Source organism: Pelophylax lessonae, assembly GCF_965119305.1.
Source record: "Pelophylax lessonae genome assembly, chromosome: 5".
Lineage (NCBI taxonomy): Eukaryota > Metazoa > Chordata > Amphibia > Anura > Ranidae > Pelophylax > Pelophylax lessonae.
In genome coordinates, this window is record NC_138772.1 from 471822473 (window position 1) to 471844457 (window position 21985).

Here is a 21985-nt window from a genome sequence, read left to right on the forward strand (position 1 = left end):
AGGTGGGGAGGCAAAACCAACCAATTGTTTTACTAAAAGGGAACAGTACCCAAGTCTACCGTACCGTGTGGGAAGAGGCAGGGGGATGAGAGGAACCTCACTGGTATCAACCAAACAGGAGAAACATGAGCTACAGTCAGCGAGAATGAGAGAATAAGTCGAACAGGTAACCTGTAAACTGTAGTTAAAATGACACGGTAGAACCAAACTCAGACGTTGTAGGTGCTACAACATATGTATGCAGAAGGAAGGAAGTAGGGCGGGGGGGGAACAGGGAGAAGGGGGTAACAAGAGGGGACAAGGATAAAAGGGGAGAGGGGTAGATAGAGGGGGAAGAGGAAGGATCGCCGGGGGGGGGGCCAGTACATAAGGAGTGGAGGTATTGGTTCCCCCCAGGTATGGTTCAGGGCAGCAATAGGGAGCTATCAAAATTGGGGAGAAGAAAATTGTCAACCCAAGGTTGCCAGATTCTACCATCCACCCTTTTTAAAGCATAGGAAAAAACAAGAAAGGAACAAGAAAAGGAAAACAAAAAGGAAAAAAAATTAATGTTAAAAAGTTAATCTGAAAAAAAAAAAAAAAAAAAATTACCTCAGTAACAAAAATTGGCTTTAGGCAATTGCCACCCCATGATCAACATATTATAATGTCAACCCTTTAGCCACAATATATACCAATAAAAAAAACAAAAACAAAAAAAAAAACGGCCATCTCTCTAAGCAAGAAAAAAAAAAAAAGAAAGAAAACAGGGTTTTTAAGACTAAATTGCCATCTATAGTAGATGATGATGACAACGTATTCCACTTCCTGAAGCGCAGTCTGCCAGCATAGACCGAGAACTATTGTTACAGTGGCTTGTGCAGCCCCATTATCTGATTGCTTTCCAGTAGTCATACTGGCAAGTGTACAATCCTGTGATGTAATAAAGCACTCTGTAACTGTGTTTGTTCCTCACTGTACTTTGAACTGACGATGTCTTTATCAATAAAGGGTTTACCTCATAAACCGCTCTTCCGTGAGAATGAAATGACATGCTGTAACCATAGAAATATTTCAGAGCAGAGGGAGAAAACGCGTCCAAGAACAGATTAGGCAAGCTGTTGAACAGCTGTGAAAAATATATGACAAAACTATGTGGTATTACAAATTAGGCACTAAAAATACTTTGTTATGATTTTCATCAGATTCAAATTATATCTGATTATTTGCAGTGTTATTCTATCTGGGAGGCTGCTAGCCAAAATACTGGGAGTTAAAAATTAAGCTACAGGGAAAAAGACATACAATCATCTAAAGAGACGGCGTGACGGCCTAACCAAGAGTTCTCCACAAACAAGCGTTTATTACCATAAGTGCAAGCTATCAGTCTACTGACTAGACCCACATAAATAGGGATAATGGCTATAGAAGTCTATCCAACGCTGCCTGTTGTGGACAGATTGTCTCCAATATCACTGGACTTTTAACAATTTATAAAGGTTGTTAAATTTTTTTTTTAGACGCATGTTCAGTTCAATGCAAAACAACCTTACTGAGGTATTTAATGCTAAAGAAAAATCTTCTATTTATAGTTTAGTTGTATATTAACAGGTGGTGGCCATATGTGCTCATTTTATACATACATGCTGTGTTTTTTGATTTCGCTTTTCACAAAGATATCATACTCTGTAATTGGCTTATGCTGTATTCACTTTCTTAAAGCAGTCATTCAGCAAGGATGCGCTCTATACTATATGACAGTGGTCCTCAACCCTGGCCTACAGGGCCCACTAACAGGCCAGGTTTGCAAGATAACTGAAATACATCCCAGGTGATATAATTTGCTGCTCAGTGATTGCAGTACTCTAGTCTGCATCTACCCTAGGTAATACTTAAAATCTGGCCTGTTAGTGGGCCCTGAGGACCGGAGTTGAGGACCACTGCTATATGACATGCAATTAGAGGGCAACTTAAGAGTTGAGAACTTGCAAACCTTTTTTTTTGTAGAGGGAGAATTTGCAAATCATTTTTGAAAGGCCATCATGAAAATAAGTCCCAGCAAGCACGTAAAAATATAAAAGCAAAATAAATAATGGCTTTCAGGTGAACTTTACTATCCAAAGTCATTTATTTTTTAGATTTGGATTGAATAGGGAAGCATTAGAAACTGTTAGGTTTTTATTGTGGTTTGTGCCTCCCCTAAGAGATTCGCCCTTTCTAAATACCTGGGTGACCATTGCCACTGGGACTAAAATGAGTGAAAGTCTAAGGCCCCTTTCACACGGCTCCGTTCTGTCAACGGAGCCGTTCTGCTTAGCAGGAGATCGATCTGCCGTTCCCCGTTGAGCAGGAGGATGGCAGCTCCGTCTCCGCTCTGTGTGCAGAGACAGAGGTGTCAGATCCCTGCTGTCCCCTATGGGGGAATCGGATGAGAACGGACCACCGATCTGCCAGACGGATGGAAAATAGGGTTTCCATCTGTCAGGATTTGATGGACAGGATCGGATGTCCGCTGACATCCGCTGGCCCATAGAGATGCATGGGGTCAGTTTTTCAGGCGGATCTGAACGGTCCGCATATGTGAAAGGGGCCTAAAGCTGGACACAGACGGATCAAAATTTGGCCGGTTCAGCAGGGATTGGCTAAATTTCAATCTATGTGTTGCTCCGTTTGTTTTTCTTTTTCTCTTGAAGCCCACTGGCTCAATAAAAAAAGAAAAATGATCAATCTATGCCCAGCCTAACATTTTTAGTACAGGCTTTAAAGTGGTTCTTCATCCTTTATAGAATCCAGCAGCTACAAAATACTGTACCTGCTGACTTTTACTAAAAGGACACTCATCTGTCCAGGGGACCAGTGCCATGCTCACTTGAATCACTTGTTCACTAGTCTTAGAGTCCCTGGCGCTGGCATGTGGCGATCTGACCTGACAGGTACTCATTGCCCCCCCGAAAATAAGTGATAAAAAGTAGAGGGGGGGGGGTGGGCATAAAGCAGAACTTTCCCTTTAGAGTGAAGTTCTGTTTTAAGCAGATATCTGGAGATAATTGTAGCAGTGCCAATAGTGTAATAGAGGGGTGCTTTTACTTTAAGGAGATCTCCTCTCACTTCCTGTTGTGTCTCAAGACAGGAAGTGCAGGAAAATCTCCCCATTGGGATACCTACAAAATGTATGAGGATTTTAAATCTTCACTACTCCATCCAAAAAAACAAAAAAAAAAAATGCTTTTGCTTTAGACATACTTTAACTTGGGCCCTTGTAACCTCTTCAATGGATTTTTGGAGGGGGCACCTGGATATGAATAATGGGTTTTCTTTTAATATAAAACACTCTCTCTCTAAGACAAAACATCTTTCACATATGTCAAATATTATGTAATGACATCCGGTTTGATTCATATTTTTGGACTAGGCTTCTTTATGTAACAAACTTTGAGTATAGTTGCTTGTGGTATAGTGATATGACACGACCCCTGCTACAAGGAGGAAAATGCTTTTCCCCTGGAAGAGCACTGACGTAATTCTCAATGGTATCATTTCATGCTTTTATGAAGAGAAGAAAAGCATCCATTTCTGTGTTCTCAAAATATAGGGATTTAAGCAAAATATATACTGTGAAATAAAAACAGGAGCAGCTACATGGTTTGTTTTTATTCAAAACTCCACATCTAGGCTTGGTCAATAAATTTTAGTGGGTCGTCCTAACAGGAGAATCAGTTGCCAAAACAAGGGCAATAAAAACAAAAGCTCTCAGTGTAAAAGCAATTCTCATGTTTGTGTTTTGGCAGACACTTCAGTGGAAAGTATAACATAAGTGATGAATAATATAAGTTAAAGATGAGATAAACATGGTAAAATAATTCTAACCAAATGCATATGATGTGTTGTGTGTGTAAAAATTTAGATAAACAGCCAAGATCAATAAAAACTGCAGATTCTTTTCTGAAATCGGAATTGGCTTAGGGAACCCATCTCCTGCGTAGAGGTGTGTTTGGAATACATCGACAGCTTAAAGAAATATGGTGACTGCCACTGACTTTTTCATTTTTCGAAAAAAAGCAAATTCCCTGGCTAACATGCTAAGCTTAAAGTTTCAATGGTCAATCAGTAACCAAGAACAAATAGGTAGATCAGTATTGTGGCTACCCTCTGAATTCACTTGAAGTATGCTAGTTTCAAATTATTGGCTTAGAGAACGTCGTAAAACTAGCATTTTCAGAAGGAGGTCAGCAATGGCATATCCCTTGGATATCTAACGGGTTTCAATTTTTCTTCGACTGGCATTTTAAATCACTCCTGCAGTCAGTTAGTAGTAGCATTTACTGGGCTAAGCCCATTAATGGTGGTACCCAACAATGATACATATCGATTAAAGGTACAAAGGCATTATCACATGGGACTTTTAGCGCTACTCCTGGATCATGTGGATTTTGTGGCATCCCTTACTTCACTAAAGTGTGTCAAACTAAAAACAAAAATGTTATATATTGCAGATTACCAGCCCCTAGATGTGGTGGCTGCATTCATTTTCACTTAGACAAAGAACTTTTTTTTTTAGCAATAACCACATAAATACAGAAAAATGGAAGATTCCAGCAAGAAATGTACTTTGTTTTGTTGTGCCACATCCCTAAGGGCTCCGTGCTGTTGCATGGGCTTCAGTCACCTATACTGCCTTGGGCCACAGGATGCAAGTTCTTCCTAGGTGTTTTCCCTAGGGCAATCAATATTCTAAGCTTCTCTGAGGTGCCCCAGACCTGACAGCGGGGACCCGAGACAGGTGTTTTTATTTATGAGCAAACAAAAACTTATCACTGACACAGATGCTGTAAGTTCTCAGATTTTTGACTAACTGAACTGTATTGTACTATTTTGAATTATGTATATTAATTACTGTATCATTCTGTTCTAGAAACTGTATGTAGCAATAATTTATACCCCTAAAGAAGAAGCACAAAAAGCTTTGAAACGCGTTGGGTACTGTAATGCTACAATATACTGCAATCCTTCTGTGTATTGATAAAATATGATCAACTGTTTGCCATTTATCGAGTGTTTTTTGTTATTTTTTCATGTTTTTATTATGTATTAATAAAATGTATCAAATCTTTTTACACAATGTTTTTGGACATCCTTCGTGTCTTAAAAGCCCCAAACCCTTAGGGGAAGTCTTCTTTTCTATCATGAATACAGAAAGGAGCACCTAAGGTCAGATAAGAGTCCAAAATAATATTAATTGTTGATTAAAAAAAAATAAAGTCATAAAACAGCCTATGCATTCCAGGGACAACACCACTTCCCCTTCCTCAGGGCTACAATAATAAGCAAAAAACAGTCATAAAGATGCACAAGATGCTCATTGTTCATCATTAGGACTATGGGTTTTGTGAATTCTTGTAGCCCTGATGAAGCAGTGGTGATGTTACCCTGAAAAATGTTGGCTGTTTTTATATGATTTTTTTCTTAGACTCTTAGCTAAATTTGACCTGGTGCTTTTTTCTGTATTTCTATGGTTTGAATTACTGTTGGGTGACCATCAAGGGAGGCCTTGCTGTGTGGGAGTGGTCTTGCCAGAGCATTTGAGCTTCTTGAAGTTTTCCTCCACAATCATGGCTCCCATTAAAAACAAAATGGAGAGTACAGAATGTGTGGTATTCGCAGGATCATTAGGTGAAAAAAATAAAGGAAAGAAGCCACTACAACAAAGAACTGGAAAGCTGCAATATATTACATTTGTTTTTGGTTTAGAGATACACAACACCTTTTACAGTTTGGTCACCCTCTCCACACAAGGCCATGCTTTTGGGTGGCTGTGGAGAAAATACAAACATGCACAAGGGTACAAAGACCCATGAGTTAATCTAATGTACCTAAGGGGACAGCATCTGGATTCACTGGACTCTGTTGTCTGGAATGGCTGGTGCTGCTGCTCCCTTTTTTTAAATCCTCTGCATCACTGTACCGCCTGATCCAGTAATTGAGCTCTTCCCGATCTGCTTCTTGACATCGCCGTAGCACAGTGAGGGATCGTCTTGTTTTTTCTACCATATCCATTATGCAGTTTAGTAGCTAAGAGGAAAAAGAAGAAGAAAATGATATAATTCACATTATAAACACTGCAATAAAGCATTCTGCATATAGGTGTTTTTTAGGTCTGTTATCTTAACACAGCAAACCCGGTAAAAAGTCCAATCAATCTAACAGCAAAAAGTTATTTGCTAACGTTATCCAACAAACTTGTTCTATGGTTAAAAAGGCCACTTAATTATTCTCTAATGTAGACTATAGCTGGCAAGTAATTCACAATGAAGCCTTTTGATTCTGTACGGTACCACCCTTTCTGAAAACAGAATGATGTAACCCCTAGGGCTGCATTTTCATATGTTCAAGATGAGAGTTGTCTTTAACATAAGAGTAGCAGCATCTACTGAGATCAAGCTTTTTGGTGGATGTAAAGAAATACCCAAAATTTAAGTGTAAGTTTCCCATTATATAGGCAAAGAGAAGTCTTATTTAAAAAAAATAAAATATATAGTATATGAGTATGTGATTTTTATTATCAATGTGTATTACAGTTTAAAAAGTTTTTTGTTTAGGCTTTATGTAGATGAATAAGTCCCGGTTCACACATATGTGACGCGGGAACCCTGCAAATCCACTGTGGGTTCCCGCATCGCATTCAACTCGCAGGCAGTTCTGACTGCCATATGCGAATTGCTGGGAGTTTCAATACAAAATGAATTACAGCCCCAGATCAGTTTGCATATCGCAGTGCGAACTGTCTGCTCAAACATGAATCGGATTGCATAGGTGTGAACACCCATGTGATCGGATTCTGGTGCGGACCCAAAAGAGGCTCCTGTGCGAGTTGGGACCACATGCGATGCGAATTCAGCCATACAATCTGTATGGCTGAATTCGCATCGTACAGACATCGCATGTGATTTGCAGAGCAGTGCACTGCGAATCACATGCAACGTCTGTCATTGCATATGTATGTGAACCGGCGCTGGGGCAGCCACACTTGTGTATTACATATATTTTCTTATCTTCTAGCTGGGCATTCATCAGCATTTTACCCTTCTCTTTGGCAGACATAATAGAACTTGCTAGCAGGCGTGTGCAGGCAGTGCATCCAATGTATGCAAATTAAGATTTTAGACCTAAAACTGTGGCAGGTCTCAGGAATCATTAATAAAAAATAGTGTAAGATTGTGCAGCATTGCTAAGTTATTAATATGAACAGTACTGCGCCTATGCCTTTTGATGAGCGTTCGCGAATGTTGCTCGATTTAGCCATGCAATAATCTGCCCATTCATAAATATGCTCTTCTTTTGCATTGTAGTTGCTTTTCTTGCAATAGTTATTTAGTATTTATGGCTGCAAAATATATCACTGTGTTCAAGTAAATATATGTAAATCATGTACAAAATGACATCACTTTACAACAATGATCCATAAGAAGCACTACTGCAAATGTACGATAACGTACTTTTAAAGGCTTCAAACCCAACTGCCCTGAACACATGCCTCCATTGTTCCTTCAACTAAACATGTATTGTTAGAATCTTCCACTATGACCAATGTATCTTACAGTCCTCCCTTTTTTCCTCCCAGCATAAAAGTATAATGACTCAAAAAGACACAAGATCTGTCTGTGAACATGCAACATTCATTAAGCCGAGCTTTCAAATACTCGGAAAGTACTTTCATCTGCCATCTGTGATGATGGTAGAGTTATTCGTTTTAAATATATTATGACTTAGTAATTCTGCTTCCTTGAAATTTGCATAGGGCTGCCGCAAACGGCGACTGAAATGTGTGTCATTATTTAGCTCCCGACAACAGTGCGTGAAGACAATGTACAACGTATAAAGATGATATACTGTAAATTAGTTAGGCAACTGAAGCGTGGCAAAGGGAGAATAATCAATTCAGGCAGCTACTTTGGAAAGCGCTGAGAAATTGTCTGAACTGAGCAATACTGTTTAGAGAAAGCCTTGATATAAATCTGTTTTCTCTGCTCTGTTGCAATAATTTGTACATACATATATACATTATATACACACACATATATATATATATATATATATATATATATATATACACACACACACACACACACACACGCATACATACATACATACATACATACATACATATATATATATATATACTGTATTTTCTGGCGTATAAGACTACTTTTGAACCTCAAAAAAATCCCCCAAAAATGGGAGTTCGTCTTATACGCCGAGTATAATATCTCCAAGGTAACCTAAGCATAAGTATTACCGGTAGATCATGTAATAGGGGGGTCATCTTATACGCCCAGTCGTCTTATACGCCGGAAAATACGGATATATATATATATATATGTATGGAGAGAGAGAGAGAGAGACACACACACTGTATATGTACAAACACATATACATTTGCTTATTAAAAAATCCTATGCAGATATAATGCTCACTAACATTCCCCATGTTATTTGATGATCTTTTTTCCCCTAAAATCTATTAAGTGCAAAACTTTAGTCCCTTCAACTGCTTCAGGTCAAGAAGCACACACAATGGCTCAATGCACAGAGAAACCTAACCTTAAAGGCCTCTGGGTACCCGATAATACTTAAAGTGTTACTAAACCCAAAATCAGTCTCTATATGCAGTAAAAGCATGCTTGTTATACTCACTGTGGAACCTAAGGGGTTAATCCTCTGCATTGTGTAAAAAGGCTGTTTGATCCTGTAGGCACAGATCCTTCCCTTCTTGCATTGTCCCCAAAACATGTCCGGATAAGACAGAGTTAGTGGAGTCAGGCTGCACATGCTCAGTTTGGTGTGTATTGCTAGAGATTTTTTTTTTGTCTTGGGAGGGTGCATGTGATCAGCACAGGGCCAATCAGCACTGTCCAGACAGAGTGTCAGGGGTCCTGCATCCTGATAGGACAGCCAGTGCAGTATGAAAACTCCTTCTACAAGCTTTAACCAGACACTGATAGAAGACAAAAGACTGCTATATACTGCTGATGAGAAAAAGGTATTTAGCAGTTTATATTTGCTAAAATAATTGTATTTCCATGTACTGTGGGAGAGCAGATATAGTGAATGCCGGGTCCTGGGTTTAGTAACGCTTTAAGTTGCTGGTGGTAAATTGTAACTGAGAATTATTTTTATCTCATTTGCTTTTTTTTTTTTTTTATACAACACACACATACATAACTCACAAATATAGAATGTATTATATATATATATATATATATATATATACACATACAGTATATATATACACATACAGTATATATATATATATATATATATATATATATATATATATATTATATATTTTTTTTTTTTTTTTTTTTTTTCCCCTTACAAATTATCTTTGTATGTAATGTATTAAAAACTTTAAATCAGCAAACTGTTTGTGTTTTAGAATGACTTTGCTTGATTACTTGCAAATTAAATTAGAAGTTGCCATTCCTTTGTGCTTTTATGAACATGTAGAGAGGTTCTTACGTGATCAAGGTGCTTCCATTCTTCTGCCCACTCTCTGTCTGTTAGTCTATGGTCTATCATTTCTTCTTGACGTGCTGCTGGCAACCCTAGACAAAGCAGATGTATAGTCTCATATAACACTAATTAACACCCTTTTGAAAAATGGATAACGTCTTTCAACAATAGCTTCAAAGAATGTTCTTTTTCATGATGGTGGTAGTTGGTGGTACAGAACATATTTTTCTTGGTAAAAAAAAAAGGAACATTTTTTTTTTTTTTTTTGGAAAATTTCTATAGGAAATTGTATTAATAAGTTTCTATGGATAAGTAAAAGCAGCAAAGGCCAGAAAATAGTACACAGCTCAAAGGAGACAATAGCAAGACAGAATGTCAAAATCTACTAAATTCCTAGCTGTGCAGCAATTGGTGCACACCATGCACTTGTATGTTCACATCCCCTTTGTCATTGACAAGTTTGATTTGAAGAGTAGGAGATAAGCTGTGCTAGTTAGGCTGTCAGGTCTTCTATGGAGTTCCAAGTGTTTAATTACTATTATAACTGCAGAAAGCAAATTATTGTTATTTCAAGAGCTTTTCTCCTACACCAAAATCAATAGCAAAATGTGATTTATTGACTCTCATTTTTTATATCACATTTTTTACTAGAACAATGGCCAAAGCCTTATTTACTTAACATCCACAGAACTAAATGTGTTAAGGAAAAACTCTAGCCGAAGCAAAGAAGACAATCACTTTTTCATCAGTCCTTTTGGTCACTGTCTGGCTTTGTAACCATTCCTTTTCCAGTGTAGCTATTTCTAAGTGTTTCCCCCTTGCAGCATAACTTAACATACTTATTGAGAGTGTCAGTCCATTTTGAAGACTGCAGTTGTTACTCTAAGAAGCCTCAGACTTTCATTCTGAACCATGCCTGAACTCTGCAAACCTGTGTTGACATATAAACTCACAGAACATCATTGGATAGAATGCACCATAAAAAGCCACAGCTTACCATTCGTGTTACTAAGCATGTCTGTAAAGCTCCAGTGGAGCCCTCTAAAAAGGTATATATTAAAATAATGCTATAGCAATGCTTTTTTGGGATATTGGTGGGATTTGTATATACACTGGCTACTAGGGGATCATTGGTATTTTAGGGAAGAGGTTAAGGACTATAGTGGTGTTCTTGGGACATAATTCGTGAAGGTGTGCCATGAGGGTCATTGGTATTTTAAGGAAGAGGTGAAGAGCTCGAATGGTGCTCCTCAGACATAATTAGTGAAGGTGTGCCATGAGGGTCGTTGGTATTTTATGGAAGAGGTGAAGAGCTCGAATGGTGCTCCTCAGACATAATTAGTGAAGGTGTGCCATGAGGGTCGTTGGTATTTTAGGGAAGAGGTGAAGAGCTCGAATGGTGCTCCTCAGACATAATTAGTGAAGGTGTGCCATGAGGGTCGTTGGTATTTTATGGAAGAGGTGAAGGGCTCTAATGGTGCTCCTCAGGCATAATTAGTGAAGGTGTGCCATGAGGGCCATTGGTATTTTAGGGAAGAGGTGAAGGGCTCTAATGGTGCTCCTCAGACATAATTAGTGAAGGTGTGCCATGAGGGTCGTTGGTATTTTAGGGAAGAGGTGAAGGGCTCCAATGGTGCTCCTCAGACATAATTAGTGAAGGTGTGCCATGAGGGTCATTGGTATTTTAGGGAAGAGGTGAAGGGCTCCAATGGTGCTCCTCAGACATAATTAGTGAAGGTGTGCCATGAGGGTCATTGGTATTTTAGGGAAGAGGTGAAGAGCTCTAATGGTGCTCCTTAGACATAATTAGTGAAGGTGTGCCATGAGGGTCATTGGTATTTTAGGGAAGAGGTGAAGGGCTCTAATGGTGCTCTTCAGACATAATTAGTGACAATAAGCCATGGCACATTTTGGTTACTGCTTTCCAGTAATAGTGTTGTCCTCCAAGTTGTGCTTTATGTGAGCACAGGTTTGTAATAAACACATCCTCAAGGTAATTTGCATTCATGTAACTGTTAGAGCTGCATATCAAAGACCTGGTGGTAAACAGAATTTTGTGCCAGTCACTTATGCTCTGTACATTATTTCCAATTCCAACATACAGGCATCAACCTGATTTTAAACTTTAGCTGGTATACAGGGGATGGTGGAAGTTCAATATAATAAAGAATGACAAGCACATATTAAAATAACGTAAACATGAATATATTAATGGACTAAATAAAGGTTATGTACATTTTTCTTTTAGTTCTCCTTTATTATTCTCCACAAAGCTTTAATACCACAGGAGAAATATGGAAAGACCTCTAGAGCTCTTACCCATAGGTCTGTTTCTGTCCCTGAGGTTGGGGTGTCTGTATGAGTCCCTGTAGTGGTGGGCAATTGCCATATCATCCAAACGGTAATGCTGAGGTGGTGGTGGGGTAGGGTGAGGCAGACCATTGGGTTGATAGGATAAGCCATTATTTGGACTGAACCGCTGGCCAGGGCTTATAGTGCACGGCCGCTTGCTTGGATGCTCTGAGTGCAAAGGCTCTCTGTCAAAGCCATTTTCTTTGGTTCTGAAAAATAGAATGTGTATAACATACTACAGTTGTCTTTTAAATGTATTTTAACTCCCTTATGTGATGAAAAATACAGCAAAGATCATGTACATCAAGGGACAATTCTTGACGCCCAATGGTTTCTGCAAGGCAGCTTGAGTCATCTCCAAGCCAAATACCCTCCCCAATGCTTGTGAAAAAGAGTTGTCATAATAAAAACATTAAAATTCCTTTAATGTAGAAATGCAAAGAAGGTTGAGTTCAGCTTTGTCTCCATTTTGACAGTGCCCTCACAATTTTAAGATACTGAAAGTATTAGGATCAACAAAATGGGTGCAAGCTTGACCAAATTAGGGAGCGATGTGAGTTGGGAAAGATCTTGCAAGCTCCAAGCCAGCCAACTTACTTTAAAGCAAAACTGCACTTTCACATCGAAAATAGAGCTTTCAAAAAATCCAGGTTCACCAAACAACTTTCAAAATATTACCAACTAGATCGGACTTTTCTTTCCTTGAGATTTGAAAGCCATCATAACTGGTCCCAACCGTTTAAACATTGCTCTGTTTACATTTAGCTTTCCTATGCCTGCATTGTAACTGTGGAAAAGGAAGTAATCTGCTTGACATTTACAAAGGCAAGTAGTCAGTGGGATCAGAGAAGAAGCTTTTTATTTATCAAAAGGGATTACTAAAGATAGGCCCCTTTCACACACGGAGTCTGTCAGACGGACTCCCTTTTTCTCAGCGGGGGATCGATCCGCCGATCCCCCGCTGAGCAGGCAGATGACAGCTGTGTCTCCACGCTGTGTGCGGAGACACAGCTGTCAGGCCCCAATTCTTTTCTATGGGGAAATCGGATGGGAACGGACCGTCTCTCCGTTCTCATCCGATCCAATTCACTAGACGGATGGAAAATAGGGTTTCCATCCGTCCGGTTTTGACGGATCGGATGTCAGCAGACATGTCTCCGCTGACATCCAATGCCCCATAGAGAAGCATGGGGTGTTGGTTCAGATCCGCCAAAAAAAACAAAAAAACTGACAGGCGGATCTGAACGGCCTCCGTGTGTGAAAGGGGCCTTAGACTGAGGTCATTTCAATCACCATATCATGTGCTAACAAAAACACTTTTTTTTTTCAATGGTATTTGTTTACGTTTGGGTATTCAAAATAAACACAGGTTCAACTTTTTAGTTTACAATGTAAACAAAAAATACTAAGTAAACAGCCTATGCTGTACTTCCAGGAGTCAAGTGGTGCTCTTCTAGCAGTTTGTGATCTCCAGTGTTTGCACATGTGCATTACAGCAAAGAAATCGGAATTTATGGATCCTGTCAAAACATGGAGGCCAATTTACAAAACAATTTGAGAATGCACATGCGATTAATTGTGTGAAGGTTTTAATATTTATCCACACATGTGATTGGATACTTGGAAGTGAATTTTCACACATTTATTGTGTGAACATTTTCAGCTCATTTAGTAAATCAGCCTCATTGTGACTAATTTACCACTGGAATATACAATGGTCAGCTCTGAAAGAGAAAAACACTTTGCAAAGTGAATTATCTCTTAGGTTAGTAAATAAGGTAAAGTTATGTTTAACCAACTGTGCACAAGGAAAAGTCAATTTTTTTATTTCTTTTTTCTGTGGCACAGGATTGGGCATTCAAAATGATCTAACTGCACCATATTCACTCTGCTAAGTGAACATCTACTTTGTAGAATGAATTTACAAGCTCATATTAATTTTGTAAATTCATCCAGGTATGTGGCGATGCCTTTGTTGTCACCCCTTTTTGCAGTTACAAGGGCAATGCAGACTAACAGAGTGTAAACAGTGCAATGTTTACATGGTGTGGCCATGATACCGGCGCTCACAAAGCACAGGGAAGGATAAGGATGATTACCTGGTATAAAAAGTGTATACAGTATCTCACAAAAGTGAATACACCCCTCACATTTTTGTAAATATTTTATTATATCTTTTCACGTGACAACACTGAAGAAATTACACTTTGCTACAATATAAAAGTAGTGAGCGTACAGCTTGTATAACAGTGTAAATTTGCTTTCCCCTCAAGTGAAAATGTCCAAATTGGGCATTAGCCATTTTCCCTCCCCGGTGCCATGTTACTCATTATTGTTACAAGGTCTCAGATGTGAATGGGGAGCAGGTGTGTAAAATTTGGTGTTATCGCTCTCACTCGCTCATACTGGTCATTGGAAGTTCAACATGGCACCTCAAGGCAAAGAACTCTCTGCGAATCTGAAAAAAAGAATTGTTGCTCTACATAAAGATGGCCTAAGCTATAAGAAGATTGCCAAGACCCTGAAACTGAGCTGCAGCACGGTTGCCAAGACCATACAGCAGTTTAACAGAACAGGTTCCACTCAGAAGTTGAGTGCACTTGCTCAGCGTCATATCCAGAGGTTGTCTTTGGGAAATAGACGTATGAGTGCTTCCAGTATTGCTGCAGAGGATGAAGGGGTGGGGGCTCAGACCATACACCACACAATGCCTTAAATTGGTCTGCATGGCTGTCATCCCAGAAGGAAGCCTCTTCTAAAGATGATGCACAAGAAAGCCCGCAAACAGTTTGCTGAAGACAAGCAGACTAAGGACATGGATTACTGGAACCATGTCCTGTGGTCTGATGAGACCAAGATAAAACTTATTTGGTTCAGATGGTGTCAAGCATGTGTGGCTGTAACCAGGTGAGGAGTACAAAGACAAGTGTGTCTTGCCTATATTCAAGCATGGTAGTGAGAGTGTCATGGTCTGGGGCTGCATGAGTGCTGCCGGCACTGGGGAGCTACAGTTCATTGGGAGAACCATGAATGTCAACATATACTGTAACATACTGAAGCAGAGTATGATCCCCTTCCTTCAGGGACTGGGCCGCAGTGCAGTATTCCAAAATGATAACGAGCCCAAACACACCTTCAAGATTACCACTGCCTTGCTAAAGAAGCTAAAAGGTAAAGGCGATGGACTGGCCAAGCATGTCTCCAGACCTAAACCCTATTGAGAATCTGTGGGGCATCCTCAAATGGAAGGTGGAGGAGCGCAAGGTCTCTAGCATCCACCAGCCCTGTGATGTCATCACTGAGGAGTGGAAGAGGACTCCAGTGGCAACCTGTGAAGCTCTGGTGAACTCCATGCCCAAGAGGGTTAAGGAAGTGCTGGAAAATAATGGTGGCCATGCAAAATATTGACACTTTGGGCCCTTATTGACACTTTGTGGACATTTTCACTTAGGGGTGTGCTCACTTTTGTTGCCAGCGGTTTAGACAATAATGGCGGTGTGTTGAGCTATTTTGAGGGGACAGCAAATCTACACTGTTATATAAGCTGTACACTCACTACTTTACATTGTAGCAAAGTGCAATTTCTTCATATATATATATATATATATATATATATATATATATATATATATATATAGAGCGTAATAAAATCTAAAATGTAAATTCATCTAAAATGAACACCAGTACAGAACAATCATTGGTCTAGCTGAGAGTGGAGTCTAATGGGGCAATAAACATGAGTTCCCTGCTACTGTGACATGTCGCGTATGAATTACTTTGTTGCGTTTTCCACTCACGTGTCAAGTTTTTTACCCTTTTTTTACTCTTTCAGTGAGTGATAGCTCCCAGTGTTATTATTGAAACAGATTGATCTTTTTAATGAGCCAGTTTAATAGACACCAAAATCTCACCGTGGTTGCTCATCCGTATCAGACCATATGCACCAAGAAAACATTCCGTAAAACATAAAGCTTCCCTGTCACACTTGCAAACGCCTTTTAAGCCTAAATCTAGACTTCAGCATAACATCACAGACAGTAGAATAGATGCAAAATAACATATTAGTGCTGACACTGAGCAGATTTAGAAAATAATATTTCAACATCAATAGCATACATTTTTTTTGCACATGCTGTTAAACCCTCTCTTTGAACAGATTTGAAAGGCTAATAAAGAATACACAAGCTAGGTCTGATTTGAAAAGACATCCTAAAAGAGGCCTAATTAATATATTAAGTATAATGGAAATGAAAAAGAAGCACTTTCCAATGATCTTTTCACTCATAGGACTGTGGAAATTGGGCATCTACGACAAATACACATGCTTGGGATTTCAGACTGCTCCATTATGAATTATGAGACCCTTGAATGACTCTTTTCCCTGGCAACATAAACCTTCATTGGACAGTGGATGTAAGAAAAAGGTTTGTCTTTGCCAATGTAATCAAAGCAAAAAATGCTACAAATTTCATACATGGCTTACAATTATCACAATGTTTCTGGTCTGCTAGAGAGTACGCTCATACCACACAGGGTACGATGCATATACCACTTCTAAGAACAGATGTAGGTAGCAAACTGAGGATAGCAGGTTCCAGAACTTTATATATTATAATATGAAAAAAAATTAAATGTGGACTGGGCACCTTCATTACAAAAACTGCCATCTATAGTTCCAAATAGTTCCCTAGTGCCACTACCGGTCCATGAAATGACTTCAGTAGAATTTGCTTCCTCACTGCAAGGATAAATTGGCCACTCCCTCACATATGGTTTTATGTTGCCTTCATTTGATTAAAAAAAATCTGAAAAAGATTAGGTGGACCTTGATGAACCCTTATGTTTATTCACAGAAAACTCTAAAGCTCTGCCTGAGAGGCATGATGCGAAGTCCATCTTAAGCACTCATCATAGCTCCTATGATGGACAAAGAACAGACTTGTCACTTTCGATGACCGTTTTGACTACCTATGTACTGTGGTCAGAAGCATCGTATTGTGAAGCAGGTAGGTGAGTGACAAAAGCAGATGTTGCATTTGTTTCTTCCAGTGAAGGTCTTTAGTATATCGGGAAAGGTTAGGTTTAACTCCTATGTGTGTCATTTGCTTGTAACTATGGTTTTGCTTTTAGACAAGCCAGTGAGGTATGTGACAATACACATCAATTGATGGTCTGAAGTACAAGTATGAGCCCACCACCAAGGTCACATTTGGAAAAAAAGAATCTAAAACTCACTCAGATCCCCTGACCATGCAAGTTTAGAACTATGAAAGAGGGAAGTTGCATACAGTATGTTGTCGACTTTCTTGGGGGTACAAAATCGTAACGGACTTGGGAAATCCAATCAAGCAGATGGATTAAAAAAAACTTGATTCATAAAAAGTGACCCACAACAGCTGACCAGCCAGGTGGAGTCAGGGGAAGTGCCAAAGATATAGCCACAATCATAACTGACCAGATGGGGCAACAATAATGTCATGTCTATTGACGGATTTTGGTGTGACACGTTTAACTGTCAATCGGCACTTCAGATAATCATGGTGACATCAAATTCTTTCACAAACTGAAATTCTTAAGGGAGTTAGTAGTAGAAAAAGTGCCGATCTGTAAAGAGACAGTGTTTAAATTTCATATGAGGTATCTTCAGAAATAGCCACAAATAAAAAATACTTCCATACTGAATTATAATCATAAAATGGAAAACCTGACATCAAAGGGCAACAAAAATGTTTTCTTTCAGACACTTTCATTATGATATTATATAATGAACTGTGGTTTAAATTAAAATGAACATATTTAAAATAACTTCTCAAATATAGATCTAAAAATCCACAAAAGTAGTAATTACTGGACCAGAGAACATTACGTACTATTATTTATTTTTTTTCCTTTGGACAATTCTTCACAACATGGCGCTAAAGAAATTTGCATGGGATGAGTTGTAGAAAAATAGCTTCTGGCTAAAATGTTTGACATCTCTAATTTCACGCTTGAAAAGACTGAGTTTGTGCTGACAACCCCAACAAAGAAGAATGCAACAAATAGACTTGGAGAAGAATGGCAGTTCCATAAAACTGCAGCTTTTGCTTTTTTTTTGTTACGAATAAAGGTATTCACCAAAAAGGTCTGTTTGGTGCCCTCGACAAACAGATTTATTTTATATACGACAGAGGTGTTAAATTCAGCAAGCCATAGCCACTGGTTATCAGCAAGTGTTTTGCACTTTACATACCTTAAAGCAAAAAAAAATTTTTTTTAAAAAGGTGCCTGTGAAAAAATGTTAAGTTCTCCAGTGGGCAGCAAGTCCTCACTTTGCTCTCTTTAGCAGCATCTTCCCATCTGGCAAATGTCAGATGCCTGGTTGTATGATTCTCCAGTGTGCTCTGTGATTTTTTTTTTCCCCAATAGCCCCTACGCCCATGTAGTGCTGTGAATTGACGTAGGAGCTGTTGAACAGAACCAGAGCGAGCAACAGGATACAAAGGCATCTGATGCACCTTGAATTGTCAGATGCGGAAATTCTGCCAGAGGCTGTAGCTTTTGAAGGTACAGGGTTAGTACTTAGAGTCTTTTAGGAGTTTTTTTTTTTTTTTTTGCAAGCAACCTTTTTAGGAATTTTTTTTTTAAGTAACAGAGTTGCTTTAAAGGTATAATATAAAATGATAGAAGACAAAATCTGATGGTGCTATAGAATGGTCTTAATAAAGGAGTCTGCAAATGTTTTACTATATACCACTGTTATTCTGTCACGATTTGCCATTAAATACTTTCAGCAAAAGACATTTCATGCAACCCAGTAAAGGTACCTATATAATTAAGAAAATGGTCTCCTAGATTAACTATTTTTGGTGGGATCAGGCAATGGTTCAGTGTCTATTGTGAAGCTGCAGAAACCTTTGGCATCAGCTCGTCAGGGAGAAGAGTGATCTCACAGGCTACAAAACCTTGATTGATCGCAATTTTTCGTCCTACATAAGCCAGAGCTAGAGGTGTATGCAGAACATCTAACTTTTATCTTTGAATAGACCTGGACATGAATGGTCTTCTGATGTTCATGTTAGGGAATAATTGGCTGGCAAAGATGCCTAGGAGTGGTCATATCATGCCTGCACACCCAAGCGTCTTCTAATGGGGAGTGGTAGTTTTACTCTGAAGTCGTACTGGGGTGTCAATTGTACTATAGCTGAAAACTGGTGCTTGACTTTATAATCCCATGTGGATAAGATCATATCTTGGACCACATGCAGTTAAAGGTCAAATACTTTCAATACATTTTATTTCAGGGTGCTCACACAGGCATACTTTGGAGTTCATTTTAACCTACCTAATTATATGGGGTTCATATTAACCTACCTAATTATATAATCAACAGAAGCCACAATGTGTGCCTGGGGCACCCCTGCATTGTATGGGAACAGAGACTATTTATTTAGGCATGGAAATCCTAATTAATATTGTGACAACCTAATAAACAAATGATTGCCATATGCTGCTGAAGTGCCCAAGGAGTTTTGCACTTGTACATGGTAACTGAGACCATACTGGTGGCCCTCCAGGTTCCTGATGGGCACCTGCACTAAAGCTAGATTAGGTAATATATTACTGCCAGTGACAGATTTATACTCTTGGATATCTAAACAAAAATGGTGTATCACTTGTGATGGATTTTGTTTTTAAAATATCACAGAAAGCCATTCCAATCCACATCCTGTTATACATATACAGAGTACTTTTGACCGACCATTTAGCTGCATTCCATGATAATAAAACATATCAAGTCTACAAACATATGTTAGTAGGCACCAGACTAAAACCACATATATGTTATACTGGAACTATGAAAGAAACATAAAAGCGACTAGACCTTGTAATTTAAACGTCTTTCTTCTTTCTAACCATGTTTTATGTATTATTTTATTCTTAGAACATATTTCTTGGAATGTCTTCTGGAAGCATTTGTGGGGCCAGGGCGAGTGGAGAAGCCAGATAAGGCTTATTTTATGAGCATATTAGAAATAAAAATTGTATTTAGTCTGCAGTAAGATATTGCAATGTGAAAGATGATTTGTTGAACTGAACTTATCTGTGCTGCTAGACTTGTACAATTTAAATGAGTTGTAATAAGCAAGTGGTAAGTTTGCTATGTTTTTAAAAAGTTTTTCAGTTTTACACAACAAAGTTTAACTTTAAGGACTTTTTGCGCAATCCACTGCAACCTCTTTTTTAATCTTATGACAGTACTATGGTACCTAAAATATACTGGAGATGGAAAGGTTTCCAACCACCCAGAGAGGTAAAAAAATAAGGACAATTTAAGATGCACAAAGGAAATGCATTCACTGTGTTCTCCCAAACCATGGGGTATTATACAAGCACCTGAGTTTTTTGGCATCTAAGAGCGAGAGACGTTAATAATTTAAATAAATTTGAAAATTTTGGAAAAAATTGACCTTATGGGAATCTGTCAGTCAAAGGCATAAAACACTATGAAATCCATCTTAATTCCAGATTGCAACCCTCTAAACTGTGCAGATATCAAAAGGTACCGTAGTTAATTCTTATGTGAAGTACTGCATGTCACACCGCTATCTATAGTGTGATGCCATCATAAGCAGAAATTGTATCTGTCACACTTAATATTAACATGTTAATAAATCTAAACTAATGTGCCCCTACCTTTTGCAAAAATGAGCCCTTGTAGCTTTCTAAGCAGTTTAGTATTGTTAATATTACTACAATTATGTATCCATAAGATTTTTAGGTTGTCCTTGATTTTTGTCCTTTTTTTCAAAAAAAAATATAATTTGCACCTTGCAGCCCTGGGAGGAAAATGTCCGACTTACTTAAGATTGCAACAGGGATCATGTGCAAAATACAGTACCCCAGGGAAACCCATTTGATTCCATTATACTGTGACCACATTTTAAAGTTCACGAGCAAGGAAGGAATTATGTATATAGATAAATCCTTTGGCATTTTTAAGTTCTTGCATGCTCCACCTTGGAGAGCTCCCCAATGAATTGCCACGTTTTGCTCTTACCTACCACTTGATTGAACAATAATATAAAATACATTAAGTCCAACATTGAGACTGATACTTGATCATAATGACCATGCAGGACAGATTAAACTCAGGTCAACAGGTCTCAGCAAGGGAGCCAAAGATCTACAAGACGTCAGCTGGTGATTCATACCATTAGCATGTAACAAATACAAAAATATCACTTTTGACAGGTGTGACTTCCATTTAAAAAATGATCTTATGAATATCCTTTGCACATTGCTCTTTATACTACCTTCCCAATTTTTGAGAACTAAGCTGATAAGTCTCATGCAAAAATAGAGATATTGCTAAAGCAAAAAGTAATTTCCTCTTTAGAACATCCCCAAAGCATAACGTAAACCTGTAAAAATATTTTATGGTAGCTCTTTTGCAAAGTATTGGTAGTAGTGGCATGAAATCTAGATCCTGGGTCTTTACCTATCAGGAGTTCTCCTCTTCCCGTTTTCATTCACATCAAGAAGCAGTTCTGATGAGTCAACAGGCGAGTTGGTGCTGGCATCCAGGAGCAGCTGCTCATGCTGAGCCAGGTATTGGGCTGGGTTTTGCTTGGCAAGTCTTGCGCAGTGCAGAAGTTCCCGCTGCAGCAGAGGCAGATTGGCCTATGAAATATACAGAAAACACAGAGGTAACAGCTTGTTACAAATTCTGAACTCTGGAAAGCATGTCATTTTATTCTCAAATCCCTGTAACAGTTTGACAGAATCTATAATCATTCTTCCTTGTGTTCTTTACTCCATGCAAAGCTGCTATCACCAGGGTAAAATAGCAGAGGAACCGTCTGCACTTTTAATGTTAAGGTCATTTAATGTGGTAATAGTTTGTCTATTGCAGGTTTTTTAGTAGCGAGTACTAGTATCTTACCAATGCATTACATTAACAACATTCTGTGACTTACACTATGATAGTAAGTTTGCACAGTTCCCCAAAAGCATATATTAGTCAAAGTACCCTTAAAGTGTATATAAACCCAAAAAATAAAACATATTTTATACAATGCAGCTCACCAGTCTTTAGACATGGTGACTGCTTTCATTTTCTTTTCTTCTGTTCTTTTCACCGGATGATCCAGACACACAATCCG

The 21985-nt window shown here is 38.6% G+C and overlaps 1 protein-coding gene across 5 annotated transcripts in view; it reads right to left on the reverse strand.

Moving 5' to 3' along the window:
• Positions 1–21985, reverse strand: part of RUNX1T1 (RUNX1 partner transcriptional co-repressor 1) — a 213184-nt gene that overhangs the window by 22745 nt on the left and 168454 nt on the right. For all 5 annotated transcript variants that reach the window (XM_082258318.1, XM_082258321.1, XM_082258317.1 and 2 more), the window contains exons 5-8: positions 21322–21503; positions 11808–12049; positions 9495–9580; positions 5850–6048 (exon numbers count right to left, since the gene is read on the reverse strand). In XM_082258318.1, coding sequence (XP_082114444.1) covers positions 5850–6048; positions 9495–9580; positions 11808–12049; positions 21322–21503 — 709 coding nt within the window. The remainder of the gene's footprint in view (positions 1–5849; positions 6049–9494; positions 9581–11807; positions 12050–21321; positions 21504–21985) is intronic.